General features: G+C 45.5%; 1 protein-coding gene across 7 annotated transcripts in view; it reads right to left on the bottom strand.

Annotated features, from left to right (window-relative positions):
• PRP4K (pre-mRNA processing factor kinase PRP4K) overlaps positions 1-21,818 on the bottom strand; it is a 34,589-nt gene extending 12,771 nt beyond the window's left edge. For all 7 annotated transcript variants that reach the window (XM_064476147.1, XM_064476146.1, XM_064476151.1 and 4 more), the window contains exons 1-7: positions 21,627-21,818; positions 12,733-13,932; positions 10,260-10,436; positions 6,942-7,097; positions 5,603-5,684; positions 4,146-4,356; positions 1,060-1,133 (exon numbers count right to left, since the gene is read on the bottom strand). In XM_064476147.1, coding sequence (XP_064332217.1) covers positions 1,060-1,133; positions 4,146-4,356; positions 5,603-5,684; positions 6,942-7,097; positions 10,260-10,436; positions 12,733-13,932; positions 21,627-21,763 — 2,037 coding nt within the window. In that variant the 5' untranslated portion in view covers positions 21,764-21,818. The remainder of the gene's footprint in view (positions 1-1,059; positions 1,134-4,145; positions 4,357-5,602; positions 5,685-6,941; positions 7,098-10,259; positions 10,437-12,732; positions 13,933-21,626) is intronic.
• Positions 21,819-22,176: the final 358 nt, after the last annotated feature.

Raw genomic sequence — 22,176 nt, 5'->3', positions numbered from 1 at the left:
TTTTCTATGGCTACTGACAGAGAGACAGACAGACATCAGAGGCGCACTCAGGAAAACCGGTGTCTAACTCCCTATCAACCTGCATGTCTTTCCCTGCCCCGTCCATGCAACACTCCGCCACTCCGCCCGGCTGTGTGTGCAGCGTCACTGGCGGCACTGGACAAGTCTGCGTGGGAACTCAGGAACTCTGGGACTTCTCAAGTCTCTGTCACAGACCCCTCTCCAACCCCCCCCCAGAAAATCCTTCAACATCGTCCAGGCAAGTGATGGGTGCCGGTACTTTCACTGGCTCAAAACCACTCTATCCTCTCTTAACTCATCTTTTTCGTGTGTTCTTGTTGCAACGTGTCACATTAGGGACACGTCACTTAAATCACTCAACGGTGTCTCCAGGATCTCACTCCACTTCTAACTTCCCTCTTCATGTCCATCCTCCCCACCCCACCTCCCTTTACCAAAGCCTCCTTACTTCTCATGTTCTCTTCAATTTATGATGGAAATGGTCTCAGACTTTTAAGTATGTTTTAAGTTGTTCAAGAAAAACCACTGATAAAATAGCCAAAAGACCAAAATGTGTTAACCCACTCCTTATAACATTTCCAACTCTTCAATGAATTCTGCTAGGTTCCAAACCCTCAAGTTCCCAATCACCTACACGAGGGGAGCCCGAAGAGGACTCTGTTCCAAACAGGCCTGGAAATTACTGGCATCATTTTGTCTCACCTCACTACAACCAGCCTCTCCCTGCCACACATCTGTAAATCCAAGAAAACAGCTGTCTAAAAAGAAACCATCTACACACTTAAGTCACTCAGTGCTAACTTTAATGAAGTTCTCAGACTATCCCACTGCACTTGTTTTAAAACTTGACCTACCTTCAGGCTTAAAGGAAAGTTGCAAACTAGTACAAGACATTTCAGATACACCTCACCCAGGCTGCCCCAATGTTAACGTTAATTTGCTTTACCCTTCTCTACGTGTGTATATACCACTCAAACACATTTGTTACACATGCTTTTCTATTTGACAATTGTATTTTTAAGACTTAAAATTACTTACATCAAAATATGCAGCAAACATATCATCGGATTCTGTAAACATATCAGGTGCCAACAGCTTCTTCTGAGATGAACCTTAATGGGAAATAATGGTAAACTAATAGGAATTAGCATGAATATTTGAAAAATGCAGAGACACATTAAACCACAAATAGTAATTTTGGAAAATCACTACCAGCAATTCAAACTTTTTTCCCCACCTGCACATCAGTTTTTCATTACTACCCAACTTAAAATCACTTTATAACACTTAAGATCTATAAAGCTATCACTTTTTACTAAAAGAATGCATTTCAGAAGGTTGACAAGCCTAATACTTTCACTAACATTAGTTAAATTAATATACTATTAGCTAAGTAATAATTATTAAAATGAAAGCTCATCTTTAAAAAAGTCTTATTTCTAAATTGCAGCTTAAATTTCAAAAGGTTAATATCCCCACTATAGATAGCTGTCTGTATTTCTCTCCTAAAAAGTCTAATAACTCCATTAAAAAACTGGACAAAAAAAAATAAGGCGTTTTTAGAAAAAAAAAAAGAAAAAGAAAAAAAAAAAAAACGTAATGGCATTAAGCATATGAACATATGCCCAATCTCACAGTAAATGAAACACAAATTAAAATCACAATGAAATAGCATTTCTCTCCTCTCCTATGAGCTTCCTAAAAATTTAAAAGTATGACAATATTCTTAACAAGGTCCTGGATAAAAAAGCACTCAGACATTGACTGCAGGATGGCCAAACTGTATAACCCCCATAGAGGGGACTCTGGAAATACACAGCAAAATCACATATTCACTGACTCTTCAAACCCAGCAAGTCCACTTCCAGGAAACCAAAGACACAGTAGCAAGTAGGAAAAAAAGCCTTAATGCACAATGCAATTATGATTAATGCTCCAACCAACAGGCAACGACAGGACGCAACCCAAACACCCCCATTAGAAGACTGAGTAAACTGACACCCTCATTACACTGAAATACTACACGGCTGTAGAAAGGAATGAAGGTCTTCTCAGACAGGTAAGTGTGTACAGGGTGATTTTTCGTGTGCTTGTGTAAATGGAATGCAAATGCATACCTATATGAAATGTTTAAATAATTTTTTAAAAGCCCAAATTATCCCTAAAAATCAGAAGTGAATGAAAATAATCCAAAGCTTATCAAACTGGTGGTATAACCAGACAGAAAAATTAACTTTAAGACACAGATTTGCTGACTATACACCTTGGACTGCATCCCAAGGACAGAAAGAAAATTACATTTCCTAATTGCATTCAATGTATTTCATATTGATAATCATAGTGATGACTATACATATGAAAGTTTCAAAGTAATAACCTAAGTAACCATGTTTATAGGGAACCAAGTTTTTCCACCGCAAAAAAGATAAAATGTAAAGTCAAGGAAGTTAGCAAAACCCCTATAAACCTCAAATCCAAATCGGCAACATCCGCCTCGTGTCCAAAAGCGTGTGTGTTTCCTACCTGGGTCTGGTGGAAGGGCCCAGGAGCAATGGGCATCTCTCAGTGCCCTGTAGTTTCCAAGGGGCATTTCCTACTAAATGGACCCAGGGTTCCTGGAGCACCAGCTGATCCTGTTCTAGAGCAAGACACCCACAGGTGAGGCCATGATCACTCACTGTGGTGGAACAGGAGTCAGCAACCTCGGCCTCACTTTTTCTGTATGGCCCATTTTTACATTTGGAGAGGTCTGGGGGAAAACACGATGCGTATTTCGTGACCCGTGAACACCACATGACATTCAATCCACCAAGTGTCCTGGGGACGCGGCCCTGCTCACTCATACGGGGGCGAGGCCACTCTACACGACAGTGGAGTCCAGCAGTTGGAGCAGTCTGAAATAATTACAAAAGCCTAACATTTACTTTCTGACATTTTACAGAAAGTTAGGGGACCCCTGTCCTAGAAAGACAGCCATGTTAAAAACTGCAGGGTTTGGGTCAAAAAGACACCAGAGACCAATTTAAAAGCACCCCCCCCCACCCCCGACGGAAAACAGCCCGAGCGTAAGGAGAACGGCAGCAGCAGACTCCAGCACAGGAAGTGCATGACGACCCCAGGGCCTCCACAGTCTCACTGGTCACCTCTGGGGGGCGCCAGCCCTATTCCATGCCAAAACCGGGCTAGCAAAGGAGAATAATCAGACGCCTGTCATGCCTTTCCTGCACAAATTCTATTTTGAGATAATCAAAGAATGGAAACTTCTTTTACAGAATTAGAGCTAGTAATTCAAAAGGAATGACGGAAATGTAAAAAAATCACCACTGTGGAACCTCCCCATGAAATAATGGATCTAAGCAAGGATGGCTGCTGGCTAACTGCACGGTGACAGCCGAGAGGAGACCCAGAGGCCTGTCTTGTCTAACCATCTCAACAAAAACAGGACAGCCACACACCACATGCCACCCAATGGGACACATGTACCAAGTACTCTGGATGGAAAAATTAAACTAGTCTCTACCACTACTAGTTTCCAAGAAATACAGAGGACAGGGGCAGCAAATGACAAGACTAAGGTCAGACAACATCAGAGTAGAAAAGGTGCCCAGATACAGTCCCCGGCAGTCCCCGAAGTCAACGGCAAGAGGGGCTGGGCTGGGGTGCGGGGGCACCTCAATGGGGACAGCTGGAAAACCACTGAGAAAGAGACCTAAGAGACAGATACCCCAGATACAACGTGTGTCTCATTCTGGATTCTGAGTCAAAGCAACCATCTGCAATTAGACAGCAGATATGCAAAGTCAATTTTACCAAGTACGAGTCATGCTTTTTAAAAAGCCCGTATCTAACAAGTACAAACTGAAGCATTCACGGATGAGATCAAGTCGTGGCTGGGATCCGCTGTAAAGCACTCCAGGAAGCAGCGCAGAAGGCAGGGGGCAGGCGGGCGCACAGTTACATGAACTAATGAAAGCACTTAACGCTGCTCCTGCACCAGCGGGAGCAACACACTCCTAGTCCCGGGCGCGTCTCCCTCCCCAAATACACCCTCATTGCGACGCAGCAGGGAGAAGAGCTGCGAGGAGACAGGCACGGCCAGCGGAAGCAAACCCTAACCGGCTCACCGTTGCTCTGCTCCACGGCCATCAGGTTGTGCTTGGCTTTCACCGAGGCCTCGAACGTGTCAACGTTCTCCCGTTCGTACTCTTTGACGTCCGCAGCCACCCGCTCCAGGATGTCCTCCGGGGAAGGTGAGCGCGTGCGCGTGCTGCTCTGGGGGCTGCTGGGCTCGGACGGCACGGACATGTTGCTGTCTTCAGCAAGGTATTTGTATTTCTGTAGCAACGACACAGCATTATCTCCACAAACCCAGACCTTATCTGAAGATTTTTATATTTGCTAAGAGGTGCTGCATTGAAACACGAAGTGTCAGATAATATCAACAAACTTTAAAGGTATCTACGTCTTAACTGAATTAGGCCCACAATCCCTTACACGTAATTTCAAATCCACAAAACTCTTAAGTACTCTTTTCTTTGGTGCACATTCACAAGGTGCCGAAACCTGACCTGAACAGACGCGAGGCCCTGAAGTCTTCCGTGCCTCCCCCGTGTGAGCACAGTATGCCTCACTACGGGAACACTCAGCGTGCCCGACGATGGGGCTACGTGATGCACACACATGAACCACATCACCCGCTAAAATGCAAATACTTCTTGGCCCCAAGGTTGGAGATAAGGGATTACGGGCCTGGCTCAGAACAAAAAGATTCAACCAAGTCTTCAGGGCTACCGGTTTAGTAAGGTTCACCAGTGCCCCAGAAAGGCGTGGCTCCCCTGGAGTTCCAGCCATGCCCCCCGTACTCTGGTGGTTCCAGGCCTTTCCTTTGCTCTGAGACACTGTCACCAGATTCATGGTCTGCTGTGTATGTTTGGGCGAGCTGTTCTTCCCCTCAACCCCACCACTCACCTTCCATCACTGATGGTGAGAAGGCACTCTGCAGGGACTGCCGCCCTCCGAGGACCGAGTGGCCAGGCTTCATCTGAGGACGGCCAAGGAGAACTGGCAGCCCTCGGAGGCGGCCCGCCTTCTCAGTAAGGCCTGTGCATGACACCACCCCCCCTTTCCCCGTCTCTTGGCTCTCGGGCAGCCTTCAAATTACTCTTGAGATGTTCAACTTAAATAATCACATTTATATCAGAAAATCCATCTCATTAGGCATTAAAAAATTTTCCCACATAATAGGGTATGTTTTTGCCAAATGAAATTCCTCCAACTTATACTCACTTATGATGGTTTTCCTGTTCATCAACTTTAAAAAAAAAAAAAGAAAAAGCAAAGCTCCCATTCTGTCTTACACAAGAGGTTCCATCCGAGTCCTGTTTATGTGTAACAAGGACGCCTATTTTAATTTTATGAAGAAACTGTCATCTTTTCAAATCTCACAAGTTTACATATACTTCCTTCCAAGGCCTGTTCAATTGCTACTACTATCACTTCTTCGTTAAAGTGAAAACCTTTATTTTGTTAAAACAGTGATTATTTAAGGAATGTTGATCAAACTGTTACTAAAGTCACGCACCTGAACGATCGCCTGCCTCTGTATCCTCCGCTGCTCTATCAGGGCTTCCTCATCTTCCTCCTCCACGTCGAAGTCCTCAAGGCTTAGAAAAACCACACACACGCGCGCAGTTAATTCCAAACATCCTTTGAGATTCCAAGACCATAACTCATGTGCATTTAAAAGAGCTGAAAAACGCAGGCCATCAGTGAGTCCGAAGCAAGCCTTAAGCCGCCTTACTCTGTCCCTGCTTCTCAACGGTCCTGGTTTGGAGCCCTGGCAGGTAACGTAACCTCCTCACCTGTTTCACGGCACCAAACAGGGAACAAAAGAAACATCCTGAAGTTTAAAAACGTCACCACTAGCTGTGCCATGTGGTAAAGGCACTTTCCCTCTCCAGCCCCTTTTCTCACTCCTAGAGAGAGGGCTGGGAAAGAGATGTAAATTGGTACTTTTTCTGGGTCCCAGGGGCCTGAGAAGGCTATAGAGATCCTTCCCCACCAAAAATGCACGCATAGACAGTTGCATATGATCTGAAGGGCAAGCGGTCTACCGCCAAGCCCCGCCCCGACCGGCCCAGCCTCCCACGGGCCTTATGCTCCCTCCCAGCACAGCCTTTCCCAGGACCCGAGCTCTGAAGGTATCAGATCCACGTGTGCCACCCCCCCCCAACTTCCTTATCACCTAGCTCTAACCAGGGCCTCTCCCCTCGGCACTGCGACGCTTGGCCAGCGCTTCGCTGTGGGGGTCATCTATGCACTGGAAGACACAGAAGGCCTGGCCTCCAGCCACCAGGTAACAAATAAAAATGTCTTTAGACATTGTCAAAAAGTCCCCGGGAAGGCAAGTCACCCCCAGTTGAGACCCACTGCTCTAATTTAGTATTATTTAAGATGTTCCATTTAGACAACTAAGTTTGCATTAAAAAATTTTCCCCACTTTTATTAGACACAAATATTTCTGCATTTTCCACAATCTAACAGGCATATCTGGCACCAGCTGGCCTCAACTGCAAAGTATGTATCATTTTACATAAAACACTTAGTATACAAATCGCACCCCCCAAACCGGTAACTAAGACTGGCAGAACCGTCTAATACACTGGTGGTTCCTGGTGAAAATAAAGCAGGGAAGGCTCGTGACGCAGCAAAGGCCCAACACCCACTCCAGCCAAACTGAGACCTCTGTGTTCAGATACCACGACCTGTCACATAACCTATAAAGTACGCACGAAGATTAACTTAAATGTGAGACCACGTTGATGGATTTGCTTAAAACATTCAGGTGGAAATGAAAGATTTCCAAGTCAAAGTGTTTCTCTAAATTGGAAAAAGGAAATTATGGGAAGTTTCATTCTTACTTATCATCAGATGAAGATTCCTGTTCCACTTTCATTCCTTCGGAAAGACTTCCTTTAAACTTATCTTCCTTCACTTTGCTTCTGCTCCTGCGCCTACGACCCCCCCGAGATCGAGACCGCCTTCTCAAGCGTGATCTGCTTCTCCGACCTCGGTCCCTATTTGAGGAGAAGACACGTGTGTGTGTTTGTTTTTTTTTTACCGGTCAAGTAGTCAGACAGGCTGCGAGTGTGTTCGGGCTACAGGTGTTACAGGAACTCAATGTACTTTTCAAAAGCTTAATTTTGCTATGAACCCAAAACTAAAAAGTCCTGTAAAAAAAAGTTAAAATTTTAAGGTAAAATTAACATATAGTAAGACTGGAATAATCAGCTTAACTAAAGATAACTAAAATGCAGCTACTGTTCTGACTGACTGCAGAGGCACCAGGGAACCTGGAGGGGCAACGGAAATGTTCTGTATCTTATGTGACTAGATGCGTCTGCCAAAACTCACAACTCTACCCCAACAGGGGTGAATTTTACTTTATGTAAATGATATGCTTCAATAAGCCTAGCTTTAAAAAAGATCACTGCTAAGGTACGGGAAAGACAAAGTCTTTGACAAAAATTCCAGGTCTAACACAGCCCTCGGACACCATTACAAACGCATAAAGGCCGCGCCTGCTGTTAAACAGACAGGAACTGGCATTGGAGTTCAAGCCCGAAGCGGACGCTGGTGTTAGAAAGACGCTGTGGGACTGAGCGGAGAAGGCCGGAAGCCCGCAGCGGGCCGCAACTCCCTGCTAATAATGTCACGTCTGAGCACATTCATCTCAGTTCTTCTGAAACCTCACTAAAACAACAGTGAAAGGGATGATGGAAAAGTAAAATGCTCAGCCACAGAGAATGTGAAGAGATGTGACAAGAGATGCCAACAAAATCTTGACATGTGCCAACTGGGCAGAAAAGCAGTAGCAATGAAATCTGAGCCGTGGTCCAACGGGGACGGACAAGGGAACTAAGAGCCCAGAGCCGGGGGCACCGCGTCCTCTGCGGCGTGGGAGGGAGGGAGAAGCTGAGAGAACTGCTCACACCCTCGAGGGACAGCTCGGCATGGCAGAGTCCCCTTTCTGACACAGTGGAAGGTGCCAGCTCCCCCTTCCACGCTCTGGCAGGATACTCAACATTCGCTTGACAGAGAGATGGCGGCTGTAACACGGGCCTGAGTACCAGGAGGTGCGGGAAAGAGACCAGCCCCGCTGGCAGCCGTGAGTTACTCACGAGTGGGGGGGAGGACTGGAAAACCCACCAGCCCAAAGACAAGACCCTCAGTCACCGACGCGCCAGTCCTCACCAGCCCTCAAGCTCTAGGCTGTCAGATGGAAGCAAGCCTCCAGTCGGCTTTCTCAGCGCCTGACTTTTAAATCAGAACAGACAACAAGGAAAGAGCCTGCTGTTGGAGGACAGTCTTCAAAGGAAACAGTGAACAAGCAGCAAAAGGAATCTGGGAAGAAACCGCACAGGTAAGAGAAAAACTATAAAGAGCAAAAACTCCACAAAATAAACTCATTATCATCTTCGACGTAAGAGACGTTATTTCTTATAAAGCAAGAGTAAAATGTTATTAAAAAATAGTCAACAAGGTCCTGGAAATTTAAAAAATTATGAGCACAGAGGAAAAAAAATCAATAGAAGAGTAAGCGGATAGAAGAAGAAAACCTCTCAAGACTGAAAGCAGAACAAAAGGACAAGCAGATGAGTGAGGGGGAGTCAGTGAGCAGCACACGAGGTCCCACTGGGGAAAAGAGAAAGGAACCAGGGAGACAGCGAGCAACACAACACAAGCGAGAGAAGAGCTCCCAGAACAGGCGGCCGCGGTCGCCCTGCTCCGAGGGGCCCATGCAGCGCCAGCAAAAGGAAGGGGAAGCAGCAGTCACACGCCAAGACACATGGCAGCGCAACTTCAGAACACAGGACACTTCGTGCAGAGAAAGAGAAGAGAGGCCTACAGAGACGCCCAGGTAGCAGAGGAGGACTTCCCAACGGCAATGACGGAAAATAAGAACTCAGAGGGGTAACAATTTAAAACTTCCAAAGAAAAAGTGATTTCAACCTAGAGTTCTATTCCTTGACAAATCAGCAAGGAGAATGATATGCAGGTCCCCCCAGATGTCCTTCCCATGCACTTTGCTCAAGAAGATACCGGAGAGGCACTACCAGAGCAAGGAGGTACCGCAGGAAGACCCTGGACGCAGGAAGCGGAGTGACAACAGCAACGAGGACTAGGGAAAAGGGGAAGCAAGCCCTACAGCGACAACCGTCTAAGCTGGCCCACTGGTCAGCCTGGGCTGGAGGCCACGAGCCTGGGAAGGAAGGCCCTCTGGTCCCCTCTGCTCCCGACGACCTGCTCAGCAACGAACGAAATGCAGGTGATCACAATGACTGCGTGAACAATGAGCACGTGCGTCCGCAAATGTGATATCAGGCAGAAATGTGCGAGGGACGGCATTAAAAAAAGCAGGATCCTCCGAAACAGGAAAGCAATGCATGCGGCAGTAACTTCAAAAAATTCACACACACACTCTCAGACAAAGCATTTCTACTTCTGAGAATCTAGTATGCAAAAATTCTGAGATACATAAAGATATATCCACTGGTTCAACATGAGCCTTTCGTGTGTTGTGTTTCAAAACTATATTCATGCACTAGTTTAATTAAAAATGATAAAAGACTGGCAAATGAACGTCTGTCTACTTATGCTTTAGGTCAAAATATTTAATGTGTATATGGATTTTCAGAATGATTCCCTGCTTTAAAAAACAACCTTTTTGACTAACCAACTGCTGGCTCCACATGCTTCACAGGGAGGGGTTTCTACTGCTGTGAGTTAAAGGGGTCTTTGCCCAAAGTCTTTCACGGCTACTGAGGTCATCGTCTCCAGCTGGTGCTCTCAGAGGACCAAACCCAAGTTACCCAAGTTCACAGGACAATAAGCACAGAGCTGCAATTACGAAACGACAGGATACTTACTTTCTGTGATCTATCCTGCTATGAAAAGAAAAATCCTGAACCTAGCTCCATCAGAATTTACCTCTTGAAAAACAGAAAAAATGTCCAACTCTTGAAAAAGACTGAGTTCCTAATGAACACTGACTTACTTAAATTTGAGGGAAAATTATATTAAAGAAAAATCAGTGTGTGTGAAATATCACTTGTTGGTAACAGGAAACTATATGGGGTCACAGCTACGTTTCAGAGAAAAAAGGCCTTTAACGTGGAGCTTCAAAAACATTCCGAGCTGCATGGATCAAACGGGTAACACGTGTTTAAGGGATCTACCTTCTCCGAGGAGACCTGCTTCTTCTTCGGGGAGACCGGCTGCGCCGGAGCGGGGAGCGAGACCTCCTTCTGACGGGAGACCTGCTTGCTCTTCTTCGGGCTGGAGACCACCTACTGATCGGGCTGGCATCCTTCGACCTTTCCCGTCTACTGAGGATGTCATCTCGAGGTCGTGTTCTTAAGAGGACCAAATGACAAGTTCAGGGAAGAATAAATCAAATCAGAATAAACGATTTCCCCCACATGTCGAGAACACCTTCAGGAAGGGTGCACTAACCTAAAGACAGTAGGCACAGACGGGTGTACTTTGCAACAAAACAAATTTCGATGGTCACAATGACATTTTGGTGACACAGCACACATGCAATAGAAGGTCTGTTTTCTCTGGTCTCAAAATTTGAAGAATTATTAAAGATTATTTATATTGGTAGAGCCACTGATTCTAATTTCAGATAAACAACTCAAATAAAATGTGCCCAAGTGAGTAATAATATTCCATTCCCTTGGTTTGAAGATGTTTTCTTTCTAAATTTTTAACATTTTTGCAATTAAGAGTTTTATTTCTAATATATCAACTAAGAATAAAAGCAGCTTATAATCAACATGAGTCTCTGAACAGAGAACTGTAAGTGAGGGTTCAGGGAAAAGGACAGTTAATCTAGGCATGGAAGTGAATATTGGTATAACTTTCCTAGAAGTAAATGCGGCAGTAACTTCCTAAAACGTAAATGAATGTAACCTCAGACCAAATCCCACTCTATGAATCTATTCTACAAAGAAACTTCACACATAATCAATGGACATTTTTGCATACAATCGCGAAAAACTGGAACCAGCCCCAATCCTCATCAGTTTCAACAAGGGACTGATTAAATACATTAGGTACATCTGCACTGTGAACAATCACTTTGCTGTTAGATAAAGAATTAAAAATTATCTTTATGCACTGCAAAGTTGTGTTTCATGAAAAAGAAAGTCACTGTTAAAATAAATGGTGTGATTCCATTTTTGTAAGAAAAAACATACACATACAATTGTACGTGTATAGAAAAAGGGCTAGAAACAAACAGCTTTCTTAGGAGTGGTAGTGGGGGAGAGAGGGAGAGACTTCACAGGCTTCCAGGACAATTTAAATTTCTCTTTAGCACGTATCTATTCTGTAACTAAAAAGAAACTAATTTCAAATATTCAACTCTGGTCCCTAACAAACTCCTCAGAATTCTCTTTTCAAATTGAAAGCAACTTTTGAACAGGATCCTGAGGAAACACAATTCAGTAACACTGTCTCCACGCCGAAAACTAAAGGCAGGGGGCCATTTCATTACAACATCACAGAGGAGTAAAGAATCCTAGAATTCTTCAGAACACTCAGAAGTAAAGCCTATCTCAAGACAGAGCGCTCCGAAAACAGTATTCTTGAAGCTTCTCAGAAATGAGAATGATTTAAAACTCCCGGGGATGCCTACTTACACCCGTACTGCATTAATACCCGCAGACAGTAAGCACTGGCAGCAGCAGCAGACAAGCAGGAATTCGAAACACCTTTACACGGCAGATGCCAGTTTTCTTTCAAGTGCAGCCTGGTTGCTAATTTCACATGCCTAACTACTGAATATAAAAGAAATTTTAAAAAGCCAGTTTCTAAAGTAGTTTAAATTGGCTAAATGAGGCCCTCCCCTCCCTGCTAAAATCCTTTCTGTTCCTTTACTTATTGGTTCTACAGTCCTAGGTAAGCTAAATAATTTGTAAGTGAGAAAATGGACCGAGAAGTTAAGTATGAGAATCACTCCACCTCATGAGAAATAATCATGACAATTTATGAGAAAAGAAATGATGGAGCAAATGTATTACATAAATATGAATTTTCACTGTTGCTGGTAAAAAATAAAATCATTTCATCTCCTATTCTTCCTAAACTCATCAACAAGATTACAAGTACATGAATTAGTAACAGAAAAAAATTTCCACTTTCAATTTAATTATGTTTTTGGGACCAAAAAAATCTGTAGTTTCAACTTACGTTGTTAGAATTCAAAATCATACCAATTCAAAAAGAATGGACAGACCACAATCCTTAAACTGATACCTCCGTTTTTAAAGGTAAAATTTTCAGCCTATACTGTTCAAGTAATCCCAGCCCTAGAAACGACCTCCCCTTCCCATAAATGGGTACACACGGACTTCTCTCAGCCAAACTACTTGGATTTACGGGAGTGATTCTGCAAATCAGACACTAAATTAAAGACCTAGGGGGAAAAAAAAAGAAAACCAATTGTGTCACCAAGTTCAATATTTATAAATCACCCCCAGTCAAGACGCTCACTTGACAAAACCGCAACTATTACTACAGGCGACCGTCAGCGTTGCGCTGACACGACAGAGCTCACTAGCGTCACTTTCACCGCCCCAGGCTCCAGTTTCTCCTTCCAGTGGGACGCGCTGGGGGGACGCGAAGGCTCTGACACCGAGTTACCTTGGAGAAGACAGGCGCCTCCTCTCAGGCTCCCTCCGCTTCCTCTCCAGGGACCGGCTTCTGGCCCTCCGTCCAGGAGACAGAGTTCGGGAGGGCGACTTGCTCTGCTTGGACCGCCTGTCGTTCACGAGCGGAGAGCGGCTCCTTCTCGCTTTATCACGCTGTTTCGGAGACAGACTTCTTCTTTTAGGACTGCGACCAGGCCTCCTACTGGGCGACCTGTTTTCCTTCCCAGAGGAAGCATCCTTAGAGGGAGATTTAACTGGCTTCTTTTCTTTATCAGTTTCAGACCGTTTCGATTTTCTCTCTTTGGACCGTGACCTCCTGTCTTTGGATTTACCTCTCAAGTCAACTGGGGATCGAGATTTTTTGCCTCGGTCACGACTCCTACTTTCGTTTACAATTGGGGATTTTTTCCTATCTTTCGACTTACTTTTATCTTCGGCCCTGGCCTTGTCGTCAGCGGGCGACCTGGCCTTCCCGCTCTTCTCCTGAGAGCGCCTTCTCAGGGCGGGAGACTTCGACTTTCTCGCTTGATCCTGAGACTTGCTTCTTTTGGAGGGACTTCTGGACCTCCTCCTCTCCTTGGACTTACTCCTCGTTGTCTTCTCTTTGACTGTTTCAACGCCTCCCTTACTTCTCTTCTTCTCAGACCTATGTCTAGTCCGTTCTTTGGATCTGCTTTTACTTCGCTTTTTCGCGCTGTTTTTATTGTCCGTAGGTTCAAGCTTCCCTCTCGTGCTGGAAGGCCTAGTGCTGGGCCTGCTCCCGTTCCGCGCCTTCTCGTGAATCTCCCCCTCTTCTTCAGAGCCAGACTCGTAGCCCTGTAAGATGAGCCCCATCCCAGACTGCACCTTCCCTTCCATCAGCTCATTATCAAGTTCAGCTTTAATCAGGGCTCTCTGCTTCTCCAAGTCTTCCAGCAAAGCTAAATCATCAAGTTTAGTTCTTTTTGCTGGAGACATACCTTCTTTGTCAGAAGCATCGATAACCTCTTTTCTTTTGTGTTTCTTGTGTTTATGCTTATGTTTATGTTTTTTATCCTTATCTTCTTCTGAGGAATGTTTATGTTTCTTATGTTTACTTCTGTGTTTATGCTTCTTTTTTTTGTGACGACTGTGCTTATTTTGAGATTGGTCTTCTGATACTTCTCCATTTTCTTCATTTACACTCTTTTCAGAATTATCAGCATCTTCCATCCTATAAATTATCAAACATATTTAAAAGTCACATCATTTATCAAAATAATAGTAATGATAAAATACACCTCAATGTAACACATGAAGTTAGCCACTGAAATATTTTACTTCAAAGGTATATGGCAAGAAGTGAGTTGAAATGAATAGTGATTTAACTTCAGTTTCTAGTGGTTAAACTCAAACATCAAAAGCATTAGAGGAAATACATAATGGGGGAGGTTAACATGATTAGACTTGATAGAAAAAGGAAATCCAAACCAGGTACAGTGAACTGTTAATACTTGGTTAAACAGTCACTCAGTGACCTGGTTTTTAAACCAGCATTTCCCTCAAACTCAACACCAACGAAGCCCCCAACTCTGGTTTTCCACAAAACATTAATGACGTATATTAAGACACGAATCTCTTTCTCCACTTAAAGTTCAGAGATACACATGTAAAAAAAATCTCCAGAGCCAACACTGAGCTACACCCAAAACAAGCGCTCCCTGTCCGGCCCTGGTGGCCGAGGGCTGATGCCGACAGTGTGAACACACCCCGTGGGCTAAAACTTCAAAGTGAACTGACCAGGGGTGAGGACTCGAGGCTTGCTAAGTGGTCGCTTGGCCACCATGCGGCACAGTAGTCCCCCCACTCCCCACGGTTTTGTTTTACTCGCAGTTACATCCTAGTAATATTAAATGGAAAACTCCAGAATAAACAATTCGTATTTTAAATCCAGTGCTGTTCTGGGCAGTGTGATAAAATCCTGCACCGTCCTGCCCAGGACCCCCCGCCACGGCCACCGTCTGCTCCTGATGGTCAACAGTCCACATCATCACGGCTGATAACCCAGGGTCACTGGAAGCAGGTGAGCCTTCTGACATCTGGTCAGGCCAACAGCAGCCCGACGCCACGTCACTCACCGCCCCCCGAGCTCATCACAGACACTTTATTCTCTCACACCCTCAGGGGGAGGAGGGCAGGTGCAGTAGGGCAAGATATGTTGAGAGAGAGAGACCACAGTCATATAACTTTTATTACAGTATATTGTTGTAACTATTCTATTATTAGTTATTGTTGCTAATGTCTCACTATGCCTAATTTATTTTTAAATTAAACTTTATCACAGGCATGTACGTATAGGGAAAACAGTACATACAGGGTTTGGTACTATCCCTGGTCTCAGGCGTCCACTGGGGGTCTTGGAAGGTATCCCCCTTGGATAAGGCGGGACAAATCTAGTTTTCGTTGAAACATATCAAAGGGTCTTTTGCAGGCCAACAGTCCAACATCAGCAATTTCATACGGTTCAACCAAATATTTGTTCAGCAGACTATTTAGTCTCTCTAAAGAAGGTGCTTCTGTGCGTAAATGTTTGGACTATGCTGAGTTAGAGTTTATGATTCCAAATTATTTTGCTAAATCCTTGCTGTTCAGTAATCCTAGGTTAAACGCAGGCTACAATAAAGCAGTACTTAACTTTCCCCATTAAAGTCACACCATACTAAACCATCATGTCCTAGAGTGTGAGACCAAAACCAGACTTTAAATTATCTGGATTCAGGCCATCATACTATTTTTGGTAGAAGATAATGGATTATTTTGTCCAAGTCCTCCAAATTATACACTCCTATACTTTTAGTAAGTTTATTATTTGCGACATATACTACAAATAGCTCCTTGCAAGTTAAGAATTAATGAATCTATTCAATCTCTTTTAACATTAAAAAAAAAATCCCCCACACATAACGTAGGCATTAAGTCAGGCAGCAGGGAAACTAAACTGTACAAGACCAGCATTTGCCTCTCTCAAGGAAGTTACAGACCAGTGGAAAAGGAAGTCACATGAAACACTGGAGAACTGCAATGACAAAGACATGAATAAGAACATTCATTATGGGAACACTGACGTCACCTAAAATCATTCCCAAAGTGGTCAAGGAAGGTACCTCGTAGGAGATGACAGGAAAAACCCAAGCTATTTGTTCAGCAGGCACTTTGAGGGGAGAGAAAAAACGGTTTATCAACAAGATACATGGATTAAAAAAATAAGGAGAAATAACACTGTCCTAAAGAATAAGAAACTAACCAGAAGGGTAAAGGGGTATTTCAGATACAGGAAAAATGGTGCAGAAGGCAGAGTTACATAATACAGCAAACTAAAGCAGATCAGTGTTGTCAGGTGTCAAACATGGAAGAAACTGGTCTAATGGAGGTTAGGATCTCAAGTGGACCGGTTCCAGCAGCTGAAAAGACATAGTACGAGATTCCAAGATCTGGCTGAAATAGTCAGACACCCAGGAACTGTAAGTTTGGGGTGCTGGCTGGGTTGTCTGCAATATACTGGTCCATTATGGTCCTCCAGCCAGGTCTCAGTCTTCAATAAACTAGGAGGGAAGGGGCTGGGGGGGGGGTGTGGACAACACACTGGAGATACACTTGGAAAGTTACTAGTCACAACAGTGAAAGGGTGTGGAGAACATATAACTACCACATGGAAAGAACTCTGAATTTGTGGGTGTCAGATGGCCAATGTCCATTTCTGGTACTATGGACTGTGGGAAAGGAAACAGCATGAGAGAGAGCTGCAGAGGAAGCTGTGTTCAGGTTGAGTCAGGTTTTAGTTCGGGCTGACTTCTCTCTAAAGGGGTGTAAGGACCCAGGACAAGTACTCTAGTGCTCTGGGATCATCAAGTTTTCTCAAAGACTTGGAAAAAGTGTAGTATCTTTGTACTAAACAAACAAACAAAACCCAACATGACTAGTATGGAGGGAGGAAATCACAGATTTAGGAAGATACAAAGACATTTCAACTCTGTGTTCTTTTACAGGCTATAAGAGGCAGCCATCCTGGTCCCTGGACTCTCCGGCCCACAACCCAGAAGAAGACTGTGTGTCTCTTTTCCTGAACCTTGACTTACAGGGGGAAAGTTTGAGAAAAATGGAACCAGGCTAATTCAAGATATGGAGAACCTTCTTAGAGGTTGAGAATGATTTTCAGGGATATAAAATCTAAATGCTTAAAGTACAAAATTCTCATCAGTAAGCTAAAACTCCATCTAAAGACCATCTAAGTACCCTCAAGAAAAAGGATGGCTGGGTGGTGAAGTCTCCAGAGCCAGACCACTTGGGTTCAGATCCTGACCCCACTGCGCACTAGCTGTGCAGCCAAAGGCAAGTTTAAGACCAGTGGTGCCAACCCCAACGCGGGCGGTGAGGACCGCACAGGTGAACAGATGTCAAGGCTCAGAAGAGCCTAGCACAAACCAGGTGCCCAAAAAATAAGTGTTATGAATGTTCAGATACTGGATAAATTTACTCACCATGCCACTGAGGAGCTGCAGGGATGGCCCCAAGAATGATTTTAAGGAATACTGTCAAGAGCATGAATTCAAGAGTCAAATGCCTGTTCAACGCAGCCTGCAGCACGACACACCCCGTGCGAGCACAGGCAAGCTGCCCCTCTGTGCCTCACTTTCCTCCACTGCAGAAACTGGGAACTAACAGTACTGACACATCACAGGTCTGCTGCAGCAGTGAGTTCATACGTACAAAAGGCTGTCTCACAAAGTGCCCAAGAAATACCGTCTCTCCATGTCCCCGTGACAGATGACACCCCACCTTCAAGGAGGGTTACGGGCCTCACCCAAGGTCATGCGTACGTCCAGCTGGTGGGAAGGCTGGTAATTACATTTGAAGTCAGACCTCTTGCATTTGCTTGAAGATGCTTTTAAAATATCAGGTTGTATCACCACTCTGAGTGAAATTACTGCCGCCTGCCTCATTCAGAGTGAAAACTTAAACCCTCGTACAATCGGCCCAACCCCCCAACACCGACCCCCCATCAATAGGCAACCCCCCTGCAGGGCCTGCAATGCTCTTCCCTGCCCACACCGCTGGTTCCTTCACCTACCTCAGGTCTCTGCTCAAATTACACTGCCTCAGTGGAGTTTTTCTGATCAATTCGTTTTAACTGCAACCCCCACCCCCCGTACCACACAAATACTCACTTTCTCTGCTTAATTTCTCTCCAGATTGCCACCACCTAATATAATTCTTGTTTGTCTCTCCCTATTACAACATAAGCTCTATGAGTGCAGAAGTTTAATCTGTTTAGTCCACAGCTCTATCCCTCAGGCCTAGAAGATTATCTAAGGTAGAGGAGGTACTGAGGAAGTATCTGCCGCGTCAGAGAAAAGATTTACACAGAAGCAGCGCTCTGACCACAGCCGGTCTGCGCCGCCATACCACACCCTCGGCACTCACCCTCGGCACTCGATGGGAAGCACTGTTTTCGCTCAGTTATACCTGCAGTGCCGCACACAGGGCACACACCTGTTTCCTGAATGCAGTAACCCAAATGACCTAATCATCTCCTCACAAGGAAAATCTGCCCTTTGAACCCTTTTCTAATGCTTTACAAGTCTTACAAGGAGCTTCAAATCAGAATTCTTAAGAGTTTACCCACAAAGGATGTAATTTCCTTCAAAAGACAACCTAGCTCCTCAAGTTCTGAATATCAGGCTCACATCACAACGCCCAGCGTCACTTCAGTCATTCCCACGAGTGACCCGTTTCCACCGTAACTTAATGAATGTTAACTCAATTAATAATGACTAGATTACTAATAAAATGCTGTTAGCACCTTAGGGCCAGCTAGGTTAACCCTGACACCGCGAAGTCCTCCTACATTGAGGGCAGGCAGAGAGCAGACCCTCTGTCTCTTCAGTTGAGCTCTCAAGGCAAATGTCAGAGAAACTGAAGTCGGACTAGGTGAATGAGGAGAACCTGAACTCAGTGGGTCAATAACACCCATAACATATCACGTGGAATGAACGAGCTTGTGCTGGGTCAGCCAACTTAGGTCCATTATCCAACAACTTTCTTGGAAAGCTTTAGGAAAATGTCTCTGGTCAAAAAGTCTGACAGTATTCTTGGATAGTTCATATCAACAATAAATACAGGTATATAAATGCCAAGTATAAAAATTTGCACTTGACCATCTGTGCTTTACAGCGTAACACTACACATCTGGCAGGTCTGTCTATACCTAGCTGGTCTACGACAGGTTTGTCATAACGCTACTTACTGAGTAACAGCCTTCAAGTCTCATTTGGAAACAAAGCTGAACTTGAGGCGCAGACAACACGGGAGTGTCTAGCAGTCTTTATTCACGTGTTTGGTTAAACGCAACGCACAAGTTTCACCCTTCAAACAAACCGGGTCTTGCAGTATCTGGCACCATGAAACAACTTTAAAATTAAGTGCCCTGTTACCAAAAGCTAGTGCTATTCTAACTTCCTGTTTCACATTATTTTTTAAAAAGCATATTCTTAATAACATCTTCAGAGAGCAAGGGCAAGGCCACTGCTTTTTACACAGGGAAATAACTAAGCCTGTTTCTCTGACAAGTTAAACTACTTTAATACAGAACTAACGTAGATGTAAGAAGAATGAGTTCAAAACACCAACTAGTCTTAAAAAGAACCTTTCCACACCTACTTTCTCCAAATCTAGTCTGGGAAAGTAAGTTTCAGAGAGTCAGAACTGTCATATCAAAAAAATGGACCTTCTGGGACCTGGAAATGAATAAAAATGACTTCGAACCCGCCATTTTTAAAAGGAGCCACAATGTACAGTGGGAGACCATACAGCACAAGTGAGGTGCAGGGCTCCAGAACCAGACTGCCTGGGTTTACATCCTGCTTCTCTGACTTAGTGTGCTCCTGGGCAAATTAACTTAATTTCTCTGTGCTTCGGTTTCATCACCTGTAAAATGTGGGAAATAACAGTACCCACCTCCAGAGGGTTCTCATAAGAACTGAGTGCGTTAAGATTTGATCAGTGCTTTGAACAGGTCTTGGTAAGTGCAATTAAGTTACTACATATAAAAATTTAAATGTTTAAAAACCATCAGAAAGGCTGAGCTAAAGAGACTGACAAATGTAAAAGCCACTAAAAAGCCTTCAGAGAGCTTAAACACTATTTCACATGTTTGTTTGTATGTTTATATATTTCTAAAAATCCTACTTGGAATAGATTCCATATAACTGTGAACGTGAACTCCTCAGTGTTCTTGGGAGCTGTTCAGACACTGCATTCCAGCATTCACCATGAGCTGCCAACATGGTACCTACTTTCTTATCACACTGCCATTTCCTTTGTTAAACATTTTCAAGTAAGTCAAAGTGGGACATAGACAAGAGAGTCCATGTATACCAAGTGTTCTGGGGAAAGAGGGGTGGCATTAGACTATCTCTGCCATTTATATTGGAGGAGCATAAATAAATATTAAACATAGTGTTATTTGAATATTAAAAAAAAAAAAGGCTGAACCACTCCTCAAAACGAATCTGAACTGTCCCCCTGAACTCAAATACATGGACATAACACCACAGAACTTTAAATAGATTACTAGAAAAATCAGCTGCAAAGCATAAGATTTGTATGGTATAAGCACAAAGACCAGAACTCTGCCGCATAGTGAACTTGAGAAACAAAAAGAGGCAAAGTCTAGTTAAAACTTCAGAATCCATTTGCTCTCTTTTAAGTCAAATTGTGAAGATAATTTCAGCTTTCAAAACCCTTTAGTGAAAAACCTCGTGCATTTCTCTTTCCGGCTGAGTAAAGCAAAGGACTGAGCAGTCCAGAACCGGGTGCACAGCAGTGAAGCGAGGGGCCGGCCGGTGGCAGAGGTTTCCCCTCTCTCAGTCGAAACTCGCTGGGAGACTACATTTACCTCTTTCCTAAGATGGCTGGAAACAAATCAGATAACGCTGATACAAAAAAAGGTCGCTATAGGAATACTGTTTTAAAATCCATTCTCTTTTAGGTTCTTGTTTGAGTTTTCCTAGCAAAAACACAGAAAACAACATACTGGTTTTAGTTAAGCAACGGTGAGCCCTGCAGCACACAGAAGTATGTTTCCACTCCGCCGCATCGATTCGTGTATTAGCCTAATTACAGACACGAGGTGCTGGGGGCTGGAGGTAGCTAACAATTTCCACTACTTCTTCCTCTTGTACTCTCAAAGAAAGGCTATAAACTCTGGCCAAAAACGCGAGGCCTCAAAACCGAGAACTTGCTCTTACTTTGCCTCAAGTTTGCAAGTTGGCAATTAAGTGCAATCGGCAGGAGGAAAAATAGCGGGTGGATGCTGGAGCAAAGAGCACGGGGTGGGAGAATGAAGTGCCCGCCAGCCACAAACTACAGCTCAGGGAGGGTCAAGGAGGGCGGCCCCAGCACCCCTTCTCTCTGCTTTCAAGTCCTAAGACGGCCACCGGCAGCAGGACCACCGCGGGAACCGCCTGCGGAGGGGAGGTCTCAGGGCTCGCTAGCTGCCGCCCTGCTGCTCGGGGGCCCCGCACCCAGGTCGCCGAGCCGCGGCCGGGAGCCCGCTCGTCCCCGCGGAGGGCAGGCGGGCAGGCGCGCCCGCGCCGGGGCCTCGCGCTCGGGACCTGTAGAGGCCGCTAGCGCCCACGCCTCCCAGGGCAACGACGCGGCAGGCCCGGCCGCCCTCGACCCAACAGCCGCGGTCTCCGGGAGGGCGGAGCGCGGAGGCCGCCCGCCCGCCCGCGCCCCACGACGCCGCGCGGGAGGCAAAGTTTGGCCGAGGCCGCTGGGCCCGAACTTTCCCGCCCGCCCGGGCAGCTCTCCGCCGGTCCCCCCTCGGCCGGCCCCAGGGCCGGCCTTCCGCACTCCCGGACCACTTACTCTGGCTGTTCCCGCAGCGACGGGGCCTCCGCGGCGGCCATCTTGAACTTCCTGACTCCTCGGCGGCGGTGGCGGCGGCTGCCCGGACGGAGCGAGCCAGTGGAGGCGGAGGAAGAGGGAGCGGCGCCGTCGCGCATGTGCCGACCGCGGCGGGGACCGTGGAGCTCCGAGTCCGCTCGTAGAATCCGGATATAAAAGTGCATCCGGGGACAGAGCGCACGAGCGTCATGACGCACTTCCGGGGCGGGCTGCGCCGGCGCCCGCAGCGCTTCAAGGGCGAGCGTTGATTGGGTGAGCGCTCTCGCCAGTGTAGAGCCCGAGGTTAGTTCTCGGTATCAGATGGAGAGGGAGCAGCGGCAGAGAGCTGTCTGCACCGAGGGTGCGGTTCCGAGAACTGGTTTCACAGTGGGGCCCAGAGCTGGGTTAAGATTCTCAAATGAGGGCAGACGAGGCGATGATCTTGCTTCTGGGCAGCGCTGGGGGCATAAGAAACGCCTTTTCGCTGCCTAGATAACTCAGTCTGATGCGGCCTTAAAGGAAAGCGTGTAGA

This window comes from Camelus dromedarius, chromosome 19 (assembly GCF_036321535.1).
Source record: "Camelus dromedarius isolate mCamDro1 chromosome 19, mCamDro1.pat, whole genome shotgun sequence".
Classification (NCBI taxonomy): domain Eukaryota; kingdom Metazoa; phylum Chordata; class Mammalia; order Artiodactyla; family Camelidae; genus Camelus; species Camelus dromedarius.
Note: the sequence above shows the minus strand (reverse complement) of the source record. Positions and strands in the feature narration are given on the sequence as shown.